General features: G+C 40.2%; 1 protein-coding gene and 1 pseudogene across 6 annotated transcripts in view; both read left to right on the top strand.

Moving 5' to 3' along the window:
- Nucleotides 1-27,505, top strand: part of Nfib (nuclear factor I B) — a 217,124-nt gene that overhangs the window by 6,469 nt on the left and 183,150 nt on the right. For all 6 annotated transcript variants that reach the window (XM_021199960.2, XM_021199958.2, XM_021199957.2 and 3 more), the window contains exon 2: nt 567-1,098. In XM_021199960.2, the coding sequence (XP_021055619.1) occupies nt 567-1,098 (532 nt within the window). The remainder of the gene's footprint in view (nt 1-566; nt 1,099-27,505) is intronic.
- On the top strand, nt 17,111-18,964 carry LOC110322969 (annotated as a pseudogene).

Below are 27,505 nucleotides of genomic sequence, written 5' to 3'. Positions count from 1 at the left end.
ATTACAGTGAGCATCTACATGCTTTGTGTTTCTGTGCCACCGAGAAGAGAAATGAACTGTGCCATCGCTCCTGCCTTCTGAGAAGCTCTGCTCCGATTTAAAACAAACAAACAAAAACAAACAAACAAACAAAACAGACTACTGTGTTCCTTGTAAAATGGTACTGCATAGTGCTACTTGGTCAATCAAATATTTAACTATTAAATTTGGTGCCATGCGCCTTGTTTTAAAGGCTGTAGATGCATGGCGATGAGGTGGGAGCAAGGGGGAGTAGAACCAGAGCGGAAACATAAAATAAAACCTTATTTTCTCTGTAGGAGAGAGAGCCAGTTTGTGAATTTTGGTGGAGAGGGGGGTATACTTTATTTTCTTCTTGATCTGCTCTTTTGTTTGTTTTTAAATTAGAAAATAATGTTATTATTTTCTAAGTAAGGTTTTGTGCTGAGTTGGGAGATCGTGTCTTTTCCTTTTTTCTTTTACTTCTTTTTTCTTTTTCTTTTTTCTTTTTCTTTTTTAGCATTGGAAATTAAACTGACTGTCCAATTCTTCTTCTCCGTCTTCTGCAGGATGAATTCCACCCATTTATTGAGGCACTTCTCCCACACGTCCGTGCAATCGCCTACACTTGGTTCAACCTGCAGGCTCGAAAACGCAAGTACTTTAAAAAGCATGAGAAACGAATGTCGAAGGATGAAGAAAGGGCAGTCAAAGATGAGCTGCTCAGCGAGAAGCCCGAAATCAAGCAGAAGTGGGCATCCAGGCTCCTGGCCAAACTGCGCAAAGATATCCGCCAGGAGTACCGGGAGGACTTTGTGCTGACCGTGACCGGCAAGAAGCACCCGTGCTGTGTCTTATCCAATCCAGACCAGAAGGGTAAGATTAGGAGGATCGACTGCCTGCGACAGGCAGACAAAGTCTGGCGTCTGGATCTAGTCATGGTGATCCTGTTCAAAGGCATCCCTTTGGAGAGTACGGATGGAGAGCGACTTATGAAGTCCCCGCACTGCACAAACCCAGCACTTTGTGTTCAGCCACACCACATCACAGTATCAGTTAAGGAGCTTGACTTGTTTTTGGCATACTACGTGCAGGAGCAAGGTAGGAGCAGATTGTTCTTTCTTCTAGCACGGTAAACACTGCGTATACACCTCCAGATACCGGATATCTGGCTTGGACCAGAGTGTCCTGGAGGCCTCCAGATGGCCTCTGCCCCCTCCCCTCCTCCCCGGGAACCTTGGTGCTCCCAGTTGTGCTCCAGGTCCATGGTCTTATGGGAGCCATGGAGATGGGCATGGAGCGTCCATAGCTGGATAGGCATCCACATTTGAAGGAAGGCCAAAAGAACAGACAGACAGACAGACAGACAGACAGACGCAGAGTAGTCTAAGAAATGCAGCTGATTGCACTCCATGTTATGTGCTAGGCTGCTTCCCCACGGCCATCTGAAAATGCAACATGACTGATGGCAGCCAAAGCGCCGTTTAATAATCTTTGTACCGGTCTCTTACCTAATGAGGTGGATGAACCTTGTTCAGGAGTCTGATGTTTGGTGGTTGCACCAAAAAATCAAATTAGCATTTACTATTACAAAATATCTAAATTTTGTAATAGGTCTAGATTTATGTTGTTCCCATATTTCTATCAACACATCCTTGGGATTGTGCAGTGCTCACTGTAGATTTAAAGCAACCCAGCTCTCGTTTAAATAATGCATAACACTTTCCCAGAGTAACCAGGGAGCACTCTCTAGTATTAGTTGACTTGGATGCAAATTCATAAAGCTTCCCAACGAACAAGTCACAGCTTTCTTTACAGAGCATCACAGAGCAAACCAGAACGTGGACTGGTTACACTGGTTTAAAATAAATCTCAAAAGAATGTAGAAGCCGCATGCCGGCCCATGTTTACAGTCCTCTATAAAGAGTGCTGCAAATGTGGCCCTGACGGTGCAGCATAGGCAGTGGCGTGCCAGGGAGGTTTCCGTTGTTAATGAGCTGTGTTTCTTTTGTTGTTGCTGGTTTTCGTTGGAAGGTGAGACTTTTGACTTTGTTTTCTTCAAATCAGCATGTCAGGATACAGTCCACATAGGAAAGCCTCATACTGAACGTGGGCTCGACTTTGGGCTGCCACAGATGGTGGGTCATTTCTGAACTCGGCCTGGTGGGAGGGAAGATGGCCTGCAGACAGCCAGGTGGCAGACAGTTATCTGATGCTCATTATATAAATGTGGGGTTTAATAAATTGAGGTACGTTATTGTCACCCAGAAAAGTGAGGTAAGAAAACTAACCTTATGGCTCAGAGGCTTAGCTGTAGAACTTACCGTGTGTCCTTTGCCTTGATTTCCCCATGAATGTGTTCTGGAGATAGGCTTGAGTGTCATTTCCAATTTCTTACTTTGATTTTAAATAACAGTGTTGGACATCATCGTTTGGAAGTGTGTCTTTTAACAAACAAAAACACCACATTTGTTATTTCCCTGTGTTTAGAACTAAAATTCCAGGAATGATGAGTGGGGGAAATATACATTTTTCACTCTTGATGTCCTAAAATAAAAACTTATTAACACATGACAATTTGATTGACAGCTGTCTCAGAGGCGACATTTTTAAGGTGGGCTACATGCTTGTGTTGGACTGACTACGTGTTGTAAGTGTTGTGAAAGTCTCTGGTTAGAAGGAAAAGTTTTGCAAAGTGGGTCATATAACTCTAGTTGGGAGGGAAGATCTGTGCAAAGATCCCCCTTTAACTCTTGGTTAGTCAATAAGTGGACATACGTGCCAATTTATCCCAGGGCAGTCAGCCAAATCTCTTTGTTTTGTTGAACTGACAATAGAGACTGTCCTTTGGATTTAGGAAAATAGATTGAAAAAAGGAAAAATAACCTAGGCATAAACTATATATATATATATATATATATATATATATATATATATATATATATATATGACACTAGTGGTTACGACAATCATGATGTTTTGAGCCAAGTCTTAGTGACTGTGTTTTCAGATAAAATATTGATACAATATGAACAGCGTTTGGTATTTTCCCTGTACATTCAGTCATCTGTCCCCTCTGTCCCCTCTGCCACCTGCCCTCACATCATCCCCTCTTAACATCTGGTCACTTCTTACAAGAGTCACAGCCCAGTGCTTTTCCGTTTTCTCTTTTTCAAGATTTATATCTTGTCATTTGTGAACTGTGAGTTGACTGTCATTTTGTACCATAGCTGATTAAAGAAAGATAAGTCTGCAAACACCCCGGGTGCTTCATCTCACATCATAACTTTTTATTTCTCCTCTAAGTACATGAAATCACACTTACCGTTCTTTAGAAATTAGATAAAGAAAAGAGGAAAACATGAAGGAAGAATTAACACAGAAAAAACATATTTATAACAGTATGAGCAACAAAATTACGTCCCCTTATTCCTCCTCTCCCCTTAGAAGGGACTGGGAGAAAAACAGGAGGAAGAACAGAGAGAATGCCAAAGATGGTTGCCACTGGCACCAGGATTGGCATCAGACCCTCTTTGTTTAGCTCAGGGTGCCTGTGATTCGTTAGTTGGCATCCGCATTGCAGTGTGGAGTGATGTTACAATATATTGACAATTTCCAGATCTAGAAATGTCAATAGTCCTCTTGGCTATTTGCAGATCACATGCTTCGTCTCTAATGGAAGGAGAGATAGAGTCTGACGGATAATAAACTTTCATTGTTGACCAACTTCCCGTTGCTTCTCTTTCTCCCTCCTTCTCTCTTGATCCAACCCACACATATCCTTTCTCCTTCCCTGCAACATCATCTTCTCTGAAATGTGGAAAGAGTTACTGAAGCTTTGACACAAACTATAATTCTACATCTGCATTTGATATAGTTTTGGGGAGATTTTATATATTTTGAAATCATTTTTGATACATAGTTTATTAGGTTTTCGCATCACAGGGCAATATTTTGTTCAAAGCTCAATGTCTTTGTTATTCAGTGTCTTCTCTTCATATAGCCTGGTTGACCGCAATTCAGTCCATTTTCTTTTTCTTTTTTTTCACATTAGCAAATGGTTATATGAAATTTAGTTATTTATGAAATTATCTGCCTTCATTTTTCCTAAAATTTGGTAACTGATTTGGGAATAACTGTATTTAAGTTCATAAAGAAAAAAAATCATTTGATGCTATTGATTCAGAGGGCTGCGCTTCGGCTGTTCCGTTGCTACAAGAACCGCCATTTTGTTTGTGAAGTGCCAGGCGAGGGGAAAAAAAAGGCAGACACTGTGTTTGATGCCAATAATGGTTGCCAGTGGCACCGAGGTTGGCATCAGACCCTCTTTGTCTAGCTGCTGAATGCCTTTGATTCGTTGGTTGGCATCCGCATTGCAGTGGGCACACTGGAAAGTTTTTGACAATCCCTGAATGAAAGCTTCGTGCTCGTCTGCTGCAGCAAAGCTTGGCTAATAGAAAACCCTTCCCCTTTTCTTACCCCAAAGGCTTAAAAAAAAAAAAAAAAAAAAAGATTTGGACAGATTAAGGAAAAAAAAAATCTTTCTAAAATGGGCTCCATATTCCCAAAGATATTAAAGATGTCCAATGATTCTTGGGCAGGTGGTACCTATTCCCCATATTGTCTTTGTTATTGCATTCATCCAAACAAAGCAAAGAAAACAAAATGAAAACCAGCCAGCCTTGTGCAGTACACCTTCCCAGGACATACCGTCCTGTAAACTACAGGGGAGACTGTGTCACGTGTGTGAGGACACACTCAGTGTAGTGATGTATGAGTACACCCATTTTAACTGGCTGTTGCTTTCATTTACATCCCTATATATTTCTTATTCAATTTCTAGTTCTTTCAGTTTCTCAGCCTCCTCGTTTTTTAGTAGTCTGTTGAGAGGCCCTCACTTCCCTCTCTAGTTAGCAATGTGTACAGTGAACATGTGAAAAGCAGAAAACCTTAATAAGGGAAGTACATGCTAAAATCTGATATAAATCAGTCATTCCTGACCTCTTCAATTCAATTCTGCAGCAAGATCTTGCGAAAATTCTTCGTACACAATTCCACATACTGGGGGAGTGTGAGGTTTGGGGGTTGGGGGGCAGACAACAACCATAAGGCTAGAGTAATCTCAGTTCAAGTTTCCTAGATAGTTAACATTAATATTGCTTCCTGGTTAACCACCATTATCTCATTAATTAATAAGAAGGATTAGCAGTTCTACCCAAAGGGCTACACAGAAGAAAGTGTGGCCTATGGGAGGCTTTGAGTCGCCAGACTGTGTCCTGTCTGGAGCCAGAAGATGTAGGGATGCTGGTGTGTGTGTGTGTGTGTGTGTGTGTGTGTGTGTGTGTGTGTGCATGCGTGTAAAGGGCTGTGGGGAGAAAATAAGGACTGTGCTTTTTTCTGAGCCAGGGAGGGTTTTTAAAGAAAAGAGAGGTAACCACACAAAGCTTAAAGACCTCTAGAGATAGTGTCTGCTGTTATGAATTTAACAGATGGGAGTTTAAAGCAAGTCATCTTTGGATCCCACTTTCCACTCTTATTAGATATGTTTTTGGAGCGTGGCAGAGTTCCACAGTGTTGCTTGCTTCTACCCTGGGCAGGGAGCATCCTTTAGCCTTGTTGAACCTTTAGCATTAATTGTGATGCATAGGCACAGCACAACACCCTTTTTTTTTTTTTTTTTTTTTTTGCTTGATTGTTAAACGATATCATAATTGAGGCGTATTTTGAAGTTGTGAACCATGTGACTTGTTCAGAAGGGAAGTTGTAATCATTATTGTCTTTGAAACAGAGCCCTTCCTGCTTGTCACATGGTATTAGTGAGGACGCGCATGCAGAGAGTGGTTTTCCTCCTCCAGCTACCGCAGCTTAGAATCCTTCTGGGTACCAATTATTTCTTTATGAAAAGCTTAAATAGATAATTGTTTGCAAGTTGACAGCGCATTTTAACATTTTAATAATTTTCACTTCATTTGCAGGTATTTCCCATTGTGGGGGAAAATAAGCTTTCATAACTTGTTTAAATGAGGCTGTTCTGCGCAGTGATTTGGTGGGCTTGCACTGTGACATCAGAGAGTGTGAATTTTGTGTGTAGGATGACTACTTTGGATGCGTGTTTGATTTAGGGAAATGCTGTTTTTAAGTTTTCCCATCCTGGTACCCTGTCCTTGACTGAACTCCTGAACCCTGGTATGCATTCGTTTTCCTTCTTCTTCATACACAATTCACAAGATAAAGAAGGGCTCTTGGTGGTGTGCCTGGCCCCTAGGCTTAATGAGACGTTCGTTAGAACATATATTGTAAGATGAGATACTTAGCGATTTTCCCACTGATAAGGACAAAGCAGAGTCAATGGGACCAGAAGTTCACCCTCTGTGCCATGATGTCCCTGCCCCAAGATAGCTTTGCTAGACAACTCAAGAGTTAAACTCTGAGGGCCTGGCTGCCAGCTGGAAAGGTTGGCATCTGTGTCCTGATATGGCGAGGCAAGCTTCTGCGTTGCTGTTAACATGGTCTCACTTTTCAAAGGCAGAAGGAAGAGAGAACACAGGAGAAACAGGGATGGGGATAGGAGCATCATTTGCTACAATTAGTGTGTTCAAATATTCAGATAGATGATGCAAGGCACTCTTTTCTAAAGGCAACAAAGGTTGGTAAGGCATCCTGTGGAGGCAGAGAACAGAATGAATTTTGAAGTGTAAAACTATGTGTATAGATTTTTGCGTGTTTGGAGTCACACACTTTGTACTCTGTGTCTCCCTTGAGTGAGAATCAAAATTGTGTTCATTGCATAGGAATGGTAGTAATCTGGGGGTGGGGGGGCAGTGAAGCCCGTAGTGACAGGGAGGGTGGTTGGGTATTTCGGGAGCCAGCACCCTATTCAACACAGTGACATATGTGAGCCTGGAGACCTCCAGTGTGCATAAGTGCATCCAAATACACAAGTATAGATTTATGAAGAATTCAATAGGATTTTAAAGTGCACATAGATGTTTCTACCCTAAATTTGGGATTTGAGCACAAACTGCCAAAAGGAAATGAAAGATTTAATATCCATCGACTTTCCTTAGTTTTTTAATTTGCTACTCCAGTTTGAATACAGTCTAAGATACTCAACTTAGTAGGGTCTTTATTCTCATGAGCCTTGATCCTGCTAAGTTAACATGAAAAAGTCTACTGTTTGTTTTGTGACATTCTTCTTGCTGTCTCCACTGAACAGTTAGAATACAGCACCTGAGAATGAAGGTGTTCGTGGCTTAGTCTGAATCTACAGTCCTAGGAGCTGAGATACCTTAGATTTCATTTTTGTTATCACAATGGCCTACAGGACAAGTAAACTTATCTTTAAAGGAGTGATCACTGCCATGTCTGGAGGAGGCTTATGAGGGGGTAGAAACAGCACACACTGCTCTCACTAAAACTGATCCGTACTAAAGAGCTGCAAAGGATGCCACAGAACAAGGCCAGTCTCCTTTAGGAAAGTAACTTCTAGTAAAGTCTCTTTTAGTTTATGAAGGAATAGCATTTTATAGTGCAGTGGTAATGGGAATTGAACTCATGACCCTATGGGAGTTTGTCAGCCCACATGCTGTGGCAGAGTAGCCAGTGTAACTCTCAAAGTAAGAGTTTCAGCTTTTCTCCTCCATCCTTCCAAGGAAGAATCCAAGGCCCCCTGGGTATGGGATTGAAAACTCACGTTGGTCCAGAAGTGTGCCTCACACCAAGCACCGTGAGAAGAGGTGCTTCTTTTTCTGCTGGGCTCACTTTTCTGTGGCAGTGTGGTACATTGTCTCATTTAAAAGTAACTTCTTGGGTTCTTGAACTCTAATTATGTGCTGTGGTTAATTTAACAGAATTTGGTCGTTAGGATTTGGTTTAGAGAACATCAAATCATCAAATTGTAGGGGAACTTGTGAGAACTGAGTGTGTACAGCAGGGAGCGAGGTTGTGGGGATTAGCTTGTATTAACTGGAAGTTACAGGACGTGAGACTAATAACACCTGAATTAGTTGGGCTTGTTGGCTGTTACGTTATTCAGAAAATTGGGATAAATGGCTACCAATTAACCAGTGAGGTAGAGAGACCTTGAGGCTGAATTGAGGGCTACACATTAAAAATTAAATAAAATTCTTATAATTTAAGCAAAGCAGTCTTCTATTAGGGGGGCAGCCAGCCATTCATGTGCATCAATACATTGTTTATAATAAAACACTTAGACATACAGTCTCTGGTTGTGATGCTAGTTTAAGCAGGACACTGTTGATGAATCACAGACAAATTAAAGAACTTTGAATAAAGACTATATAATTGGGAATATAGATGGATGAAGTAATTTTATGAGCTGAGAAGTTGCCTGGAGGTTGTGTGTTTTCAGAATCCCATTTTAAGGCACTTCAGAGCATGCGTTAAGTTACTGATACAGCACAATCAGAAGACAGAATTTGTTCAAACAAGTACAGAGTGAAAAAGGACTGCCTTTGAAGAACATCGTGAATGCTAAGTTCATGCAGTTTTAAAGCTATAGTCACCTTCAAGTATTTCTCAAAGTAGGGAATTGAATAAGTTCTAAGCACTGTTTTTTTTAAATATACAGACATATTTACTATTACATCAATTCAAATATGTCTTCCATAAAACAAAAAAAGTATTTAACAGGTACTAATTACTATTAAGCAATACATACTCTGATATGGAAGGAAAATAGTTTTTTTTTTTTTTTTTTGAAAAGCTTGATTTTGTACATTTATATTGGAAAAATGCAGACAAACATGGAATAGTTTTAACAGTAATCACTTGAGAGTAGGGAAAATAAACCTGACCAGGCATAGAGATGTTAACAAAGTTACTTGAAATAGAGGGTATTTGGTAATTCACATAAGTTGCAGACTCTACTTGTGTTTGTAGGAATGCGGGTATAAAGGCTGTACCCATCTATTAGTGAATTCTAAAGTGTGAAAAATGTTCTTGCTTAGGACAACTTGTATTTTATTCTTCTGACATCTGCAGTTTCTGGATGGATTAGCCTAAATTTGCTATGCTATGTTAAAAGCCTTGTTTTATGAGGTTGGTCTCAGCTTCTGGCCTTGGTGTCAGGAACCCTGCTACGGGATGCAACTTGCCTTGTTAGGTTTAATTGACCAAAGCTGATGTGTTAAAACAATTCATTTGGGCTGTAACTTATGCCCTGGCTAAGTTGCTACCTGAATCCCTTGACCTTGACTTGTCTGGGTCATGAAATGGCTGCAAGCTGTTTGACCTCTCTATTGTGCAGTAATGTCACTGTTTCCTCTTATTCTTTTATAGTAATAGCTGACAAACAGGCCCCAGCCCATACTTTACACACCAGTGGATTCAAGGCGTCCCTCTGCAGTAGCTACATCTTCTGTTTAACATGGTCTGGCTGCAGAAGTGACTTTCCTTTGTTTGCTGACAGTGATGGGGACAAATTTGCTGCTTTGCCGGCTAGGGTGGAGGTGGGGAATTGTGTTCTGGAATCTGGAGGGATTTGAATCAATTCTTTGTGGGTTTCCAACTTGTGTGTTTTGTGTTGACTTGTCCCAGTGCCCTACCCCCACTCCTCTGAGCCTTACTTCTTAGTCCCTTCCGTTTATGACTTCCTTAATAATTATTTTCCAACACTTTTAGCTGTTACAGTAAAAGCATTTTATTGTTATTATATAGGTTAAAGTGACACATTTAGTTATGCACATGGTTACTCGGTCACTAACCTTAGAACAACTAACCTAGACTTGGCACTATCATTATTGTCCGGCACTGGAAAAATTAGAAGTGAGCACTTTAAAGTGGGTGTACTATCTTCCACAACATGTTATAGTTTTAAGGGAAACCTTTTCTTATTGAGGTAAATGGTTAAACTTCATGACATAGTAGTGACCCGTAGAAGTGAATATGAAGATTTTATTTCTGTGGGGACTTTTGGCAGTATATAAGGTTAATTGTTTATCTTAATGAGCATAAAATTGTTTTTTTTCATAAAAACCCCCATGTTCAAAAATGGCAAATTTTACCTTGGTTCCCATTCAAGGCAGTGAAATAATTTTATTTTAAAAATATTGGAAATGTCTTCTAAAACGTTAAAAACACATATTTTCATCCTACTAATCTTTTCGTTGCCAAATATGACATTATAGTTCGTGATTCTTCCTATATTTTCCAGATTAAGTGTTTAAAATGCAAACCGTTACATTTTATTTTTGAATTATTACAGGAAAGAAGGAAGTTTAAGCTGAGAGTGTGCAGTTTTCTCCTGTACTGCACACCGTTTGCACCAACAGATGAGATCCAGTCTAGTAGTGAGGCCCTGGGGAAACACTAGCATTGTGGGTTCTTGTTAAAATTTTGTTTTCTACAAATAGAAGGTGAGAAACTTTCTTTAAAAAAGTCTTTTAGTGGTTGTATTAAACTGTCTTCTTGTAGGGATGTTCGGACAACAAGGAATTTGTATGGTTTTAAACTTTAACCCTGTTGATAATGCATCTTAGTGTTCGGAGGGCAAGGACCTCACCTGATCACAGTCCCAGATTCCCTCTTATAGAAGCCTGCCAGAGGGGGGATGAACCCACAGGCCTTTCTGTTCATTCACGGGCATCCCACAGGCAATGCACAACTGGAGTGGATATTGAGCCCGTGGGTCACGTGCCAGTGGAGTTGAGGTGTGAAGGATTTTAAAATAACATCCGTGATGTTCTTCCAGACATATTCCTCAAATCTTTAGAGATTACTAAAGTAACCTCAGCTGTTGAGTTGCAGAGGTTCAGTTTCTGGTCCATGGATCATTAGTGGGTGCTGGGGTATGCGCATGTGTATTTTGCGTTTCAAGAAGAGAAGTTAGGGGGAAAAGAAAGAAAGAAATTCCTGCTTGGAATTGAGTGGATGGATGACTTATGGATCGAGGAGGGAGTTATCTTTCAATTACTCATAATTGTGGGTTAGTGATTAATCTATAGATGAAAATCTGTCATTCTTTGAATTTTGGATTTCTTTTGCAGTTCAGAAGATCTACTTTCCTTGTGCTTTCTTAGGATTTGTAAAGAAATGTCTTCATTAGGACTCCTGTAATGAAGTAGCAGACAGGCTGGCTTCCAGACCACAAATACTTCATCCTCACAGTTCTGGAGGTGGTTAGTCCAGGGTCAGAGTCCAGGGAGGGTCACCTTCTGGGTCAGAAAACCCACTGGGATCTCTCTTCAACCCACTAATTTCATTTGTAAGGGGTCTACCCTCCTGAATTAATTTGGTACCAAATGTGTTTCTTAATACCATCATCTTCAGGGTTAGGGTTTAAACAGGAATTTTGGCGACACACAAACTGATCTGGTTGCTGTGATGAAATCCCATGACCAAGACCACCTGGGGAGGAAAGGGTTTATCTCACCTTCTGCATCCACATTTCACCATTGAAGGTAGTAAATCAAGGCAGGAACCTTTCAGGAATTAAAGCAGGAACAATGAATGGAAGGATGCCACTAACTGGCTTGTTTCTTTTCTGACTTCTGCTCAGTTAGCTTTCTTATCTAGCCCAGTCCCACCTGCATAGGGATGGTGCTGCCCAGAGTGGACTGGGCTCTCTAATATCAGTTAACAGTCAAGAAAATGCTTCACAGACGTGTGTAGACCAATGTGGTAGAGGTTGTCTCCAATTGAGGTTTCTTCTTCTCAGGTGACTCTGTCAAGGTGATACCAACTAAGCAATATACAAACATTTAGTCTCTTAAACAAAGGACATGCCCATGACTAACACAGTTCTGCTCTTGCCTTTATGAGCTTTGTTACTTTGGTCAAGTCCTTTGATTTTTCTTTTATAAAAAAGGATTTCCAATGACTATTTTAGGATTTGTGTAATCATGTAAGTAAAGCACTCATTTAATAAAAGCCATTATTAGTATATATGAAGGAATATAGCGTATAGACTACCTGAGCATGGAGGGAAGGAATAAGTGAATATTTAAACAAGTACTCATCACTGTGTTAATAGCTATCTCCACCAAAAATAAAACATCGTAAAGAGAGGGGGTGGAGGAAGCAATGTTCCAGCAATATGCCAGTGTATAGGTCTTTGCTAGTAAGAGCTTTGAAGGTACGCATATACAGTTAGCTGATCCTATAAGGTTTTGAAATACACTTAAATTACTGTATCATTTCAGGAGTCCTCAGATTTTCTAAAGTTTCCTTGATGCATCTAGGAATATTTTAGGGAAAGGAGTAAAATCATTTTCTTTGTGACTTCCAGGATCAAAAGCTTGACACGTGTTTGATAAAGTGTCCTAGTCAATACTTGGAGTGAACTTGTTACCCTACCGTGGAATGTGGAAGTTTCCTTGTGTATCAAGATGAAGTCACCCACACTTGGAAGAGCTTCGTTTACATTGTAGAGTGGGTTGGACAGAAGTGTGGCTATGACAAGGCTGGACGGCTGGTTAAAATGAGCAAGCTGCTGGTTTTGAGACTCAGTTAGAAAGGTCCCGTGACCCTTAGTTGGGTCAGAGCCTCAGACAGTTTAATTGGTTACGTGGATTGTTTTGATTCTATTGCTGTCTGACTGACTCTTCAAGTCAGCCTTTCCTACTCCTTTTTGTGGCTTTCCGAAAATTAATTAAATGACCTCTAGAGGGAAGAAGTTAGTATTTATTGCTTAGAGCAATTTCACTTTTACTAAGAACAACTGGAAGTCAAAGGAGAAATGGTTAAAACGTTGGCTTCTCCCCACCATGAGGTAATTTGGGATCAGCATTTGACTTCAGTGACTCTGGCTGGTTGGCTCCCCATGGGCCTGGAGCTAAATTGGTGTGCCAGATTCCTGGGCAACTGGGTGATCCTGCTCTCTGTGGCCAGTGGACTGTTCCTCTCACTCACTTTGCAGAGCAGTTTGGAAACTGTGGAGATTAAGAGGGAAGTATCTTAAATTATGTGTTAGGCTGATGCTATGTGCAGAAGAAACATATTCCTACAAGAAGGGCTTGACCATGGTGTTTATCATAGACCTAATGGATCTAGTCAGGGGTCAGAAGGAGAAGTTGTTCCACATTTGTCTAGTAGTTAAAGGGTAGCTAGGGCGTGCACCTCAGAACATTGATAAGCTTGTTTAGATTCTGGTACAGAAGTGCTAATGATCTGTGGTGTGCCTTTTCTTTTTGAGAAGATACTGGCATTCAGTTGCTGTTCACAGGATACACAGAAATCTATAAAAGTGAGTTCCTAGAACACAGTGTATCCTCAAGTTTTCAACACTCAAATTGGATTGCAGCTGATAACATTTGTAGCATTTGTTACTGTATCTTCCCGATGCTCTTGAAGAGCTTTGTGTACACTTCTAATGGAAGTTAATGTGATGCTACAATGAGAACATCCACATGGATCTTAAACACTGGCTGTGTTCTGTAGCTTTTCAGAGATGCTGCAGTGTCTCTTTTATTCCTACCACGTCAAGCATCATGTTGAGGGGTATGACCTGTAGTTATCATGTGCAATTTCGGTTCCATTTATAGTCTCCAAATAAGGGAAAAGCAGCTTATAGTAATATGAGGATCACTGGTCTTACAATAATTAAATAGACTTGTTATACGGCATTAATCCCGTTTGGAACAGTTGGAATGACTTCTCAGTACTAACAAACACAGCATTAGGGCTCACAGTTAATCTGCTTTTTGTATCCAGCATTCGTATAATATAAAACATGTGTATGGAGAAACATATTTCAGATTTAAGATGAGTTCATGGGAGGACAAAATGAAATTGTATTAGATTCTAGCAATATGAACACAGTTCCAAATACTGATAAAATCTGGAATTCATTTAGAATGAGAGTAGGTAGAAAAATATTTTTAGCAACTTGCAAGTTTTCTTCTTTGCTGAATACCGTGTTTGTATTCTTAGAATTGGATTTCTTTCTTTCTTTCTTTCTTTCTTTCTTTCTTTCTTTCTTTCTTTCTTTCTTTCTTTCTTTCTTTCTTTCTTTTTTCTTTTTGCTTATGCTGAGATCTATGTGTGGTAGATGTATGAGACATACATGCAATGTGAATAGAAACCTTTATGCAGCTATTAACGCCTTGTAACTTGTGGTCATGGTGTCTGTCATTGGCATAACCTCTGGTTAGTCCTTGAAAGCCTGAAGCAGACTCAGTTTTAAAGTCTGGTCCGATCTGCTTCTGTAGTTCATGGGAATAGTGCTAGTAAAAGATTCATCTTTCATCCACCTTTCAAAGAGCATCATTACGGTTTTGTTGAAAGGGCTCCTGAGTTAGGATTACGTTTATGTCTCTTGTGGTACAAGCCCCATGAGGCAGGGTTTTCTCCTCAGTGTAGATTTCCTTACTTGTAAGTTGAGTGTTTCACACTTGGGATGTGAATTCATCTTTGGTGTTCCAGTTCTAGGAAATGTATCTCAGGAAGGATGAAGTATTGGTCCGTCATAGGACAGATTGCATCGCCTGTGCAGAGGAGTGTGGAAAGTCTGTGATCACTGAGTGGGGTACAGCCATTTTGTGTCACGTGCCTGGGACCAGCTACTACGTTGTCAGGGAAGAACACGACGTAGCAACAGTATTAGATCATGCAAATGAGACTACTGAATAGCAATAGTTATGGGCAATATTTTGGAAAACACTGATTAGTGACAGTTTTATTACAGCAAATGTATGTATCAAGTCCCCAGATTTCATTGTAACGCACTGAAAACAGATGTCAAAGTGTCCCAAACAGAATTTCATGGTTAATCTACATATTGCATGGAAAGTGCAAACAAACCATTTAGAATTCTGTTATTTAATCCTTTTAGAAGGAACGAAAATAGACAATTTAGATTTTCTTCCTTCTTTCTTTTAATTTCAGTTTTTGTTTTCTAGGGACTGAGGATAAATTATTTTTCTGTTTGTTATTTTTTTATGATGCATATGGGAGGAGATATGTTTGCATATGGATATGATTTTACTTAGTGTACTTTAAACTGTAACTTTCTGAGCATAAGGTCTTTGTACTATAGAAAAGGAAAAATTAGGTGCTAAATTATTTAGTGACCTGGCAGTGGAATGACTTTCTTGTATTTCTTTGTTTACTGGCAGATTTCATTCTGGGCCACACAGGGATGCAGCTGAAATGAAAGAGAAAGCAGTTAGTGACTACTTCTCTCATGTCTCTGGAGGACTTTGTCTCTCCGGGACTCAGTTTCTAGAGGACTTCTATAAGACCTCTTAGCTCCGGCATCTTAGGAATTTGGCCTCTGGTTAGTTTGGCCAAGGGGCAGGGCAGTCTCCACCATGATAACCAGCTCTTAAAGAGTTGATACCCTTGCTAAATTGGAGTTTTAATATGTTTTATTTATTATTGAGTATTATGTAACATTTCTATGTGGTTAGTTCAAAGTCCAATAATCAGATGGTTTAGCTCAGTCTATACTTAAAAATAATAATAAAAAAAGGTTATTCTTAAAGAAAGTAACCTTTATTTGGTAGGATTTTAGTGCAACGGGGCGGGGTTGGGGGGTGTGGAGGTCTCAAGAGATTACAGTTCGGAATATTGTGCCTAAGAGACCCAAGCCTCTTTGGTTGTTTATGTTAGTCTGACTGCTACAGAGGCAGAATAAGCATAGCTAATAAGAATTATAAGTTTATGAAAACACCAGCCACAGTTTTTAAAAGAAACATAGACAAAAATCACAACACATCTCCTGTTCTCATTTTCACTTTCTTGAAATAAATTGACTCAAGGGTCTTCTGTTTTCTCTCCGTCTCTTCGGAGGAAGTGCTGTCAGGAAGTCAGGCTGCAGCCATGTTTTTCAGAAGCTGCCTTTCCCATCTCAGTGGTTGGCAAACACTCCCTTAAAGTTACAGACAGCTAGCTAATATCACGAATATGCTAACAGTCAGGAAACAGAAAAGAGTCTACTAAAAATGCATTGTTAAGGTTAAGCTTCCAGCAAGATACGGCTTGATGTATTTGGATAAGTGTTTGAAATTGGTTTAAGAAAAAAAAATAAATTAAGAGTTTCATATTTTAAGAAAAAATAGGAGTTGTCTTGAGGAGCTGGTGTACAGGTTGCTTCTGGATCCCTGAAACTTTCACATTAGTTTGATAATTGCTCTCTCCATTCCCTCTAGGCCATATACATCCTTTATCTCAGTTATATATATATATATTTTTAAGTTTAAAACAAACACCATATAACTGCTCTTATCTAAGAGATGCTTTTAAGGCTTCTGTCTCAGTTCAGTTTTTAGAAAACAAAACACTAGGTTCAGTGTCAAAGGACCCTTCAAAGGATATCTTAAGGTAAGAGTCTTTTTAGTATGGGAAAGATGGATCTGGAGTTCACGTTTCACATGTATCTTGTCCCCTGGAGTATGGCGAACACTGGACTGAAGAGGAGGCAGGCATGGTTAAAAAAAAATTAAATACATGTTAAATACACATTGTTTCAAAAAGCTCACTTCTAGTTTGATGGTCATGAAACAAGTTTTAAGGCACAGTTGTAGACAGATAAACGCATGAATAAAGTTGGATAAGAGTGAAAGGCAAAGCCATGGCCGTGATGTGGGAGTGTCCCAGGAAGCAACGGCATTTATTTAAGGAGCAAATGCATGTAAATTTAGACTGTATAGAATAACAGGAGAATTAGATGTGGTTACTTAGGTGATGGATGCAAGGGAGGACCTTCACACTGGGTAAATTGTTTACTGGGATTGGCTTTCTTTATTTTCTTCTATCTATTGATTGGTCAGTGTTTCAAACTGTCATTCTACGTATACATACTGTAAGTTTTCAGAATGAGCAAAATGAAACCATATGGCATGCCCATGCCAGTCACTGGGCGTATCCTCGATCATGCTATGGGCCTGAATGATGGTTTTAATATTCGCCATGTGGTTGGGTCCATTAGTTTTATTTGCTAAGCTTTGGTTTCCTGAGCTCTGGAGTGGTATTGCACGTCTACTCAGCAGTTCTGAGATCAAATCAGAAAATGCCTGTAAAGTGCTTAACACCACACCTCTCACACTGTGGGTGCTTGGTAAGACATTTACCATCAGCTGGGTGCAGTGCAAACCCAGCTCTCAGGAGGCTGAGACAGGTGGCACTCTGGGAGTTCCAGCCAGCCAGGGCTACCGAGTGAAACTATCTTAAAAAACAAAGAAGCCTTTGGTGTGAGTCTGTCCTGTGAGTCTGTCCTGTGGAACAGCAGGCAGTTGTTTTCCGTCCGGCTTCTCCCACACCGAAGTGCGCACCTCCACCTCATGGAAGACTTGATGGACATGGACATGAGTCCTCTTAGGCCTCAGAACTACCTTTTCCGCTGTGAACTAAAGGCTGACAAAGACTATCACTTTAAAGTGGATGATGATGAAAATGAGCACCAGTTGTCATTAAGAACGGTCAGTTTAGGAGCAGGGGCAAAAGATGAGTTACACATCATAGAGGCAGAAACCATGACCTATGAAGGCAGTCCAAGTAAAGTAACACTGGCAACTTTGAAAATGTCTGTACAACCAACAGTTTCCTTTGGGGGCTTTGAAATTACACCACCTGTGGTCTTACGGTTGAAGTGTGGTTCAGGGCCTGTGCACATTAGTGGACAGCATCTAGTAGCTGTAGAGGAAGATGCAGAGACTGAAGATGAAGATGAGGAGGACGTAAAACTCTTGGGCATGTCTGGAAAGTGGTAACAAGGTTCCACAGAAAAAAGTAAAACTTGATGAAGATGATGAGGGTGATGATGATGATGATGATGATGATGATTTTGATGAAGAGGAAACTGAAGAAAAGGTCCCAGTGAAGAAATTTGTACGAGATACCCCAGCCAAAAATGCACAAAAATCAAACCAAAATGGAAAAGACTTAAAACCGTCAACACCAAGATCAAAGGGTCAAGAGTCCTTCAAAAAACAGGAAAAAAACTCCTAAAACACCAAAAGGTCCTACTTCTGTAGAAGAGATTAAGGCAAAAATGCAAGCAAGTATAGAAAAGGCGCATTGAACATTCCTGGGCACTACTGGTAAATTAAGCCAAAGATGGGGAAAGAGGAAAAGGAGAAACAAATATAGTACCATCAACAATCCAGACATCTCAATCCCCTTCCCTGATTGGCCATCCATCCCCCCTTGCAGGCTGGAAGCAATCTTGTTTTTCCTAAAGCATTTTTCTTTTACTCTTGGGATGCAGAAAACTTCACTGCTTCTCTACCATTTGTGCATATGCCTCATCTCTTTGACCGTGTTTTAACCTTTGTATCCTTAGCTGCTCTCAATAAATTTTTGAATGAATCAATAAAACAAAAAACAAAAAAACAACAAAGAAGCCGACAAACAGACAACTTGTCCCAAATCTAAAGTCATTACGAGGATACTCTGATACTAAACAACTCACACAATGTGGACATACAGTAGATCTTTAATATTTATTTTGTAGGAGAGTGCTCCCGACCTTTCTCTGAGGAGCCTAGAAGATGAAGTGTCCCCTTCGTGGGGAGGAGAATATTAATTTGAGGACAGGTAATAAAGCGAGATGAAAAAAACCTCTCTGAGGTTCGCCGTTTTTCAAATCTTGTAATTCTGGCAAGCATTCCAGCAGACACTATGGTTGCTATGTGACTTTTGAAGACTTCATTCTTCCTGTGAATGGCAGAGAACTACAGAAGGTTACTGTCCTCATGCCAGCATCTGTAGGTAACTTACAAGCATAGCCTTCCCTAGGAGCATAAAGACATGCTGGATACCAGTAACATTTCTTATTAGAATCCAATATACATTGCAATTATTCATTATTCTTAAAGCCCTTTAATTTAGGTTATAAGAAAGCCACTGACATAAAAGTAATTGGAAACAACAGTGAGCGTACTCATTGTTACCTAACAGCAAGTACTTGGGACAGTGGTGCTTATTTACATCGGAAACAAGATTTTATGTGTTCATGCACTCCAATAATGATAAGCACATATATGATACTTACATATCTATTTATAATAGACTTGCATTCCCTTTTATCTCATTAGTTTTAATCCTAGTTCCACAAATCAGCTGAGAAGAAATATTTCAATATTTTATATATAAGGTTATTCTCTGGAGAAGAGTTTGACTGTTTTGTCTTTTTAAAAAAAATGTTAAAATTATTTGACTGATTATATAATTTTAAGTGCCTGAAATATTGTGGTACTAGGAACTTTGCCTCAATATTCACTTCATAGAAATCTTACCTTGTTACTCATTTAATGGTTGGTAGCTTTTCTAAAGTATGTATTATGTGTGTGTATACATTCTGCTATTAAATATGATTTTTTACATACAGAGTTAATGAGATAAGCATTTATGAAACTATTAGGGTGCATCTATCTATCTATCTATCTATCTATCTATCTATCTATCTATCTATCTATCTATCTCAATCATCTGGTGTAAATATACAAAGTAGTTGAGAGCGCACTCACAGGAGAGTAATACTGTACCTGTTGTAGTTTTAGTATTTTAAGGAGGATTATGACTTTGCTCAAGTAATTTGCAAGTGGAAGAGAAACGATCATGGTCACTTGTACTGTCGATGAGCAGCAGAAAGCTAATGGTGGTGGATCAGGCGTAACTACCTAACTGTCTCACCCTCTCCTAAATATAGCTAGCGGTGTTGAGCTTGCTGGGAGGAGACCCTGTGGGACTGTAATAGAAAGGTCATAGAGGAGGTGAGTCTTAAGCAGCGTTTTCTCAGGGGCTCTGTGACAAAACAAAACAAAAGGGAAGATTACCGGGAGTCTACAGGCGTAGGTTGTACTTGCCAATGCTGTGCTCTGCATTGAGTACATATGTGTTGGACAAACTGGATCTTTTGTTAAAAAAATTGTTAAAAGAATTTAATATGATGTTTTAACTCAGAAGCTACAATGCACAGGAATAAATGTCCTTGATTAATTAATTCCACTTTTTTGTTGCCATATAGTATCATTACATTCTAATTTTGAAAGGATTCTTAAACACCTTGCCTCTTAGAATTTAAATGAGTGTTTTTAAAATTTTTTTTTGTTAATTTTTTATTCATCGTAATATTTTAATTGCTTATAATCCTGAGTGAAAAATGTCAGTCTTATGTATTAATAATTTATTTAAACATATTTTACGATTGACAACACAATTCTGTAAGCAATATAGGCAGATTATTCTACAAACATGTTTCTAAAATTCACTCTTAAAGTTAGTTGAATTCAGTTTTTGGTCATCAATATATTTTAAAAGTCAAGTTTGGATCTCCAGATGAGTAGAGAAAATAAGAGTTTTGGTCTGGTGAGCTGTGTCTTGTTGTCAGACTAAAATGTAGTATAATATAAATCCATCCTTTGGTTGCTAAAGGCAGTAGTCTGTTAGAGCGACATGACCTAAACAAAATGAAGCACCTTTCTTTATTGAGTTTTTCTAATAGAATTTATTTCCTGCAAGTGATTCTACTCCAGAATATAGTGTTTCTTCCTAGGTAATTACAAATAAAATAAAATAAAATATACAGGGAACCATGGCAGGCCTTGGACTACAGCCTGCTTTCAGTTCATATTCACGAAAGGCAAGACCTAAAGATAGAACAGAGGCAGTCCTGGCAGTCCATACCTTTAATGTCAGCACTCAGGACACAGACAAGGATATCTCTGTGAGTTCAAGGCCAGCCTGGTCATTGTAGTGAGTTACAGGACAATAATAACTACATAGTGAGATTCTATCTCAACCCTCCTCTTCCCCCCCCCCCAAATAAAACACAAAGCTCCATCGTTCTGTTGGCCTGTGTTTCTTATAGGGTGTTGCTCATGCTTTTAAAATAATGCTTATTGTGAGTGTTTGCGTGTGTTATGTGACCATGTATGTGCTTAGTGCCTTAAACAGCCACAAGAGGGCGCTGGATGCTGAGGAGCTGATGTTACAGCACATTGTAAGGCTCTGTGTTGAGAGATGGGAACCAAACCCAGGGCCTCTGCAGAGCACCAAGTGCCTTCCAGTCCCCAGGTGGCTCAGTTTTGTATTTCTTGTTCTTTGTAAGAATGACTCTGTGTGTGTGTGTGTGTGTGTGTGTGTGTGTGTGTGTGTGTGTGTACATAAACATATAACAGAGACACACATGCATTTATGTATGTCATGGGTTTTGTTGATAGTGTAGTTGGATGTTGATTCACACATGTAACAGGGTTATGAGCATTGACTTGTGAGAGTAAGTCTATCTCAGCTAAAACAGACGCTATTTTGTCATTCAACAGTTACTCACCGAGCAGCCCAGACTGTGTGTCAGGCACTGTGTCAGGTGCTGGCATTACAATGTAGAAAAGACAGATATTTCCCTAAGTTTACAGTAGTGAAAGAAACTTTTAAAAATTACCCACATTTCTCTTAACCGAAAAGCATTGCGGTTAAGTTTGTAGGAAGCGCTTTTGTCGTGAGAGTAATGGTATTAATTATACAAATACAGTCTCCAGGGAACTACACGACGGTTCGTAACAATTCTCGAGGAAACGGGAGTGGATTGTTAGGATGAGTAAGTGTGAGCGTTTGGCCCTGGTGACTAGACCTGTCCTTGTAAGGCACAGTGATGAAGCACCGGCTTCTGACACGTGACAGCAGGGAGTTCTCCTCACCTGGAGTTGGCAGAGTCAGTCAGGATACTTTCTGCACTGTGCCCGTCGTGGGAGCAGGGTGGGCTCTGGGTGGCATTAGCACCGCAATACGGAAGTGAGACCAGGAAGAGCTGGGCAGCCAGGAGGCGGAGCATAGATTATGCTCCTGATGACAACTGCCTTAAATGGATAAGCATTAAGAATGCCTGTGAGGTTAGGGGACAGCCAGTCCTGCCTCCAGGTGTATAACATCAGCTCAGTGGTGGGCCACAGAGGAAGGAGTGACCAGGAATCCACTGAACTGGAACTTGCCAGAAGCAACCATGGGACCAAGCATCAAAAGTTGAGGATCGCTGGGTGTGGTGGTGCACGCCTTTAATCCCAGCACTCGGGAGGCAGAGGCAGGCGGATTTCTGAGTTCGAGGCCAGCCTGGTCTACAAAGTGAGTTCCAGGACANGGCAGAGGCAGGCGGATTTCTGAGTTCGAGGCCAGCCTGGTCTACAAAGTGAGTTCCAGGACAGCCAGGGCTATACAGAGAAACCCTGTTTCGAACCCCCCCCCCAAAAAAAAAAAAAAAAAAAAACAAAAACAAATTGAGGATCCTCAATATTGGGCAGCAAATAATCCCATTCTTACAGTTTCTTCGAAATGCGATATGAGTTCTAGCAAATGTTTAAAAGTCCCAGGGTCTTCATACGCAAAGTAGAAGTAATACTAACCCCAGAAGTTGTTGCTGGACTGCTGAGGGCTTTAATGACCTTCTGGCCCCAGTACCTCACTGACATACAGTACCATCCCTACCTAAGGTGGATCGGAGTCTCTAGGCTGAGGTGGCTTTCTGCATTTGGCCATTGCTATATAATGCACAGGTGTCTGGCAGACATTTAGTGTACATGTAACGGGAGTCACCTGTGTCACTTGCTAATTTCATTTTAAAATGAGACAGGACACTGCTATTGACCTTGTAGTGATTCTCTTTATGTCAGCCTCCCAACTACTGGGATTACAGGCATGAGCCACCAACCCAAGCTTCATTTAATGCTCAAAAACTACATAAGGTAGCACCTGTCTTTTCTTTTCATAATAACAATTCTGCAGTTGATCTAGTTAAAGAGAGGCCGGATTTGAACCCATATAGCTTGTTTCCAGAGTCTGTTTTGCCCATCCTTCTGGGCAGTGAGGATTCCTCTGGCCACGTAGGGTAGAGAGGACAAATACAAATACTTGTGTACTAAGCAACACACTCCCTGTAAAAAGCCACACACTCATTTAGCGTCTTCGCGTACCTCAGAAGAGGTGGACGTGGTCATTTGTTTTTACGTTTGACTTGTAAATGATTCACGTTGTATTTGTTAATTCTGATACACAGTACTGTGATCTCCCATCGGCTACACAGCTCTGCCGTTTCTCTCCAGCTGTTGTCCTTCGTCCTTTGTCAGTTTTCTCTGTGGTGCCTCTTGTGTGAGATCCTGGATTTGTATGTGTTCATTGTATAAGACACAAAGGATACATTAGGATGACTAAAGCATACTTAAAGGTAGGATGAAGCCGTGCACAGTGATGCGGCGTCTGAAGCATGGGCTCCCAATGCCTATGCTTTAGGATCAGGCCCCCACTGGCCACCCACATGAAGCAGTTGAGTGTTTTCATCCCATTTGAGAACACTTGTTGTGCTGCTCTGACATGTTGGAAAGGTTGTATTATTACCTCAGCAAGACTGTGTGTACTATGAGCTCTTATTCTACAAACGTTTCCTGAAGGAAAAAGATACATTTTCTACAAAACTTCCTTGTTGGATTTTTCTTTTTTTTTCTAAGCAGAATCAATACCTCATTATAGTTATTGTATGTTCCGGGTACTTGGTTTATAGACAATTTGGGCAAGACTTTATGAAGTTTGTGCATAAAAGATTTTACTTCTAAATATTTTATTCTCTTGTTTTTGGTTTAAGGAATTATTTTCTTTTTCAGCGAGGAGGCAGATCTTGGAGAGAAAGATAATGTGATAGTAGACCCTACCTCAAGAAGCTGGGGCTATCTTCTGAGTTTTATTATTATAGAAGTAAGATCAGTAATCACAAAACAGCTGTAGCATGTTGAAAGCGTCCCATGTGCCTTGAGTTAACTAATGTAACTTTACAGTTCCTCAAAGGCCCAAGATTACTGTCATAATGGGGAGACGTTTTAGGTTAACTGCTTGGTACATGTCTGATCACACAGCTAGTGCCAGAGCCAAGGTTTGAATCCATGTCTGCCCCATCCCAACTCATTTCAATATCACTGCACTGTTTCATTTAGAAGATGTAGTTCACTAGGGCTGACATTCAATGATAGAGCAAATGCTTAGGGTGTCTAAGGCCCTGGGTTTGAGACCCACCACCAAGCAGATGATGATGATGATGATGATGATAGAGTGGTTGGTACTTCAACCTTCCCCAACAAAGCATTTTTTGTTTGCTTGTTTGTTTTACACCAGGGGATGTAACTTTCACCTTTTAATTGTATGTCTGTGAAGCAGTTAAATGATTGTCACCAAACCTCAGGGTGACTGTGCCTTTAGGGAGAAAGAATTGTATGATTTTTTTTTTTTCCTTCACTGTCCACAGTTAAACATTTCTTCCAGCTTCTTGCCTGTTTTATGTATATGTTTGTCTCCAGAAACTACAGCTCTCTTCCTTGGTCAGCAGCAAAAGCAAAGCCCTCTCTGGGTGTCTAAATGTATTAGTTTTAAGTCTTTGCAAGCATGAGTATAGGTTTTTCTGTCTCCCTGTCTCCCTACTCAGTTTCCTTTCAGAGATGTTTGTGGGACCAGTGAGGACTCAGGCTGGACACTGTTAGTGCTGCACTCAGCCTGAATGAGACGTCCATTGTCCCACAGGGAAGCCCTTAGCTGGGAACACACAGTCAGGATGCTCTATTCCCGAGCTAGTTACACAGAAGCTGTTCTGTCCAGACTGGATTGTAGCTGTTAAAATAGGGGGACTTTGATCCTGAACATGAAGTAGGTACAGACTCTAATGCACTGTTGTGTTGGGTCACAGCTGGAATTTTCAGAGTTTTTTTTTTTTTTTTCCTGATTTTTTTAAAGTTCCTTAAATCTATTTCTAGTTAGTGATATTATTAAATATATGAGTATTATGTAAAAAACACCCAAAACCAACCAAACAAAAAATAATTGAAAGGGAGTTAGTGACTGAGATCCCTCAGTCAGAAATGACACGGAAGCCTAGCTATGCCATTTAGACAATGGGAGGTGAACTCTAAGTGGGATTTGGTGTTTATATAGTTATTAACTTAATCCCTTAACCAGGTAAGAGTTCTTTTGCCAGACTAGCTGTGAGATGACTGTTACTGTATCGACAGCTACACCCTCCCATGCTCCAGAAGCACCAAGTATCCTAGGGGAGCCCTGTAAGAGCACTTCTCTTGTAACCTTTTGAACACGTTTAGGTGGAAGCCATCAAGGCTACTACTAGCATCTTGGTAGACAGCACTTTCCTCACACACAGATTTTTGTCTTCATCAGGTTACTCAGGAGTAAAGAGGGCTGGGAACCCAGGCCTTCAGGCAGTGTGTGCCAATGGCTCCTGGATGTCTGAGGTTTGGGACAAGTCCATGTGCTTTCAGGAAGCTGTTTCTTCATCTGTTAAAGGGTCAAATACTTCTGCCATCCTTGTAAGACAGAAAACGAGGACCCTGGGCTCCACTCTCAGTATAGGCATAAGCAAGGTCTATAATCGCACACTTGGGAGGTAGAGACTCAGGAGGTCAAGTTCAACCTCTGCTCTGTAACAAATTCCAGGCCAGCCTGGGATACATGGGACTGGCCTTTAAAAACAAACGCCCAGACACCTCTGTGTATGCTCTTAAGAACTCTGCACACACATACACACACACACACACACACACACACACACACACACACACACACACACACGCTTGTCTAGTGGCAATACACATCCTTAAGGTCATGCTCACATACTGCTGTGAAAAATCACATTAAAAAGGAAAAATGAGAAAATTGGTTTCAGTACAAAAGCTTGTTACAGTATGGTGTTAAGGTGTGGCCTTTAAATGCAACATTAAATGTAACATTAAAAAGTTACATTGTTTCTAGGTTTTGTGTGTGTTGCCACATATGTATTTTGTGAAAATCGCATATATACAGTTGCTAATAACACAAATCCTGTAGTGCTTTAGAGAGAAAGTCATTGAATATGATGCCATACTTTACGCCTTAAAAAGTATTTATTGGCTTCCTAATTGCCTTTGCTCCCACTGTTATGGAAAAAAGTGGATGCAATACTTCTGTGTATGATTACTGTGAAAGTATATAACCAAGCGACTATTGAAAAATTTTATCAATGTAAATATGGTTTAAATATCTATAATTTAATAGTACAACTTCAAAAGGCACAACTTAACACCATACAGTAACAAGTTTTTGTACTGAAACCAATTTTCTCATTTTCCGTTTTCCTCTGTGTAAATCTAAAAAAATCAAATATTTAAGAGTAAAGAGTTACCACCAAGTTTTTCTTCAGAGATTTACATTTGTTTTTTAAAAGCATATTGATTTTCTTTTTAAAAAAAGAGAACAGATATCTGCCCCATCTGGTGTATATTTTACATTCCTTTAGGTGTTTGCAAGTGCCTGATGTAGTAGTTCTTCCATTCTGTAACCTCATTTTCCTAAAGAAGACAGGTGTGCACGCAAGTGTGTGCCTCTGCACTGGGGAAAATGAGGCTCAGGGATTACAACAAAGTAGTCAGGGTCAGAAGTGACCTGCCATGCCCTCCGGCACGCTGTTTATAATTGCTGTGGTTAGTTCTCCGCCTCACTGTTTTTACCTATAATGTCAAAACACAATTATATGGAGTTGGTATGTTCACTAATAGCAGTTTATCTCTGCATGGTTTATAGACAGAGTCAGAAGCCAACGACTATAATTACATCCATGTTTCTAACTTAGCAGTGAGCTAGAAAAGTGTGGTTGAAGTACACAGTGGCTGTAGCCCCGCCAGTAGGAATTACAGGGTAAACTCAGTGCTCTGCATTCTTTTGGTTTTACAATAATTGTTACTTAAATTTTGTTTTCTGGATTTTACCACTGTCTGTTGTGTTTATATGACCACATAAAGGGTGGTTGAGTTCTGTGTCTCTGTACTCTATTCTTCTTGCCTTCCTCCATGACTGACTGGCTATCCTCTGGCTTCTTCTGACTCAGCAGACAGTTCATTACAGTTAGTAGCCCTCAGAAGCTGCCTGATGGTCATGCTCTGTGGAACCCATAAGACTTCTAGTATTTGCATTATATGTTTAATTGGATAATTATGGGAACCATGTTGAACTGTTAACAACTGTCAAGCCTTTGATTAATCTTTTCAGTGTTCATTGGCATGGTTCAAGTTAGCAACCACAATACAGATTGTGTGTGTGTGTGTGTGTGTGTGTGTGTGTGTCTACATGTGTGTGATGCTGTTGCTGCTGTTTTCATGATTATTCAAGAGAGTTAAAAATAATATTTTTTAATAAGAAAAGTATAAACAACTATCTTGAATCATGTAACTTGTGGTATAAAAAGCGACACATGTACCAAACTTCTCAGGGTGGGTATTTGTTATGCTTTGTTTACATATAAAATATTACTACAGCTTAACAGTTCTAGGGGAACACATGGATATAAAATGTGAACAGAGCCTTATCCTTCTCTGAAGATGTTCAGTGTCAGGTGGGTCTCAGCCTTCCTGGACTTCGTACACATCTGTTGCTCTCAGTTGAGAAGCTCTTTGCTACAAGAGAAGTGTGCCCTGGGTTCCCTAAAGCCTACCCGGACTGCTGCCTGGACCCCCCTTTCCTAACATTGTCTGGTGAAGGGTTAGACTTCTTTGTGTGCTGATGCAAGAAGACACCAGCCAGTGATCTGCTT

This window comes from Mus pahari, chromosome 6 (assembly GCF_900095145.1).
Source record: "Mus pahari chromosome 6, PAHARI_EIJ_v1.1, whole genome shotgun sequence".
Taxonomy (NCBI): domain Eukaryota; kingdom Metazoa; phylum Chordata; class Mammalia; order Rodentia; family Muridae; genus Mus; species Mus pahari.
Note: the sequence above shows the minus strand (reverse complement) of the source record. Positions and strands in the feature narration are given on the sequence as shown.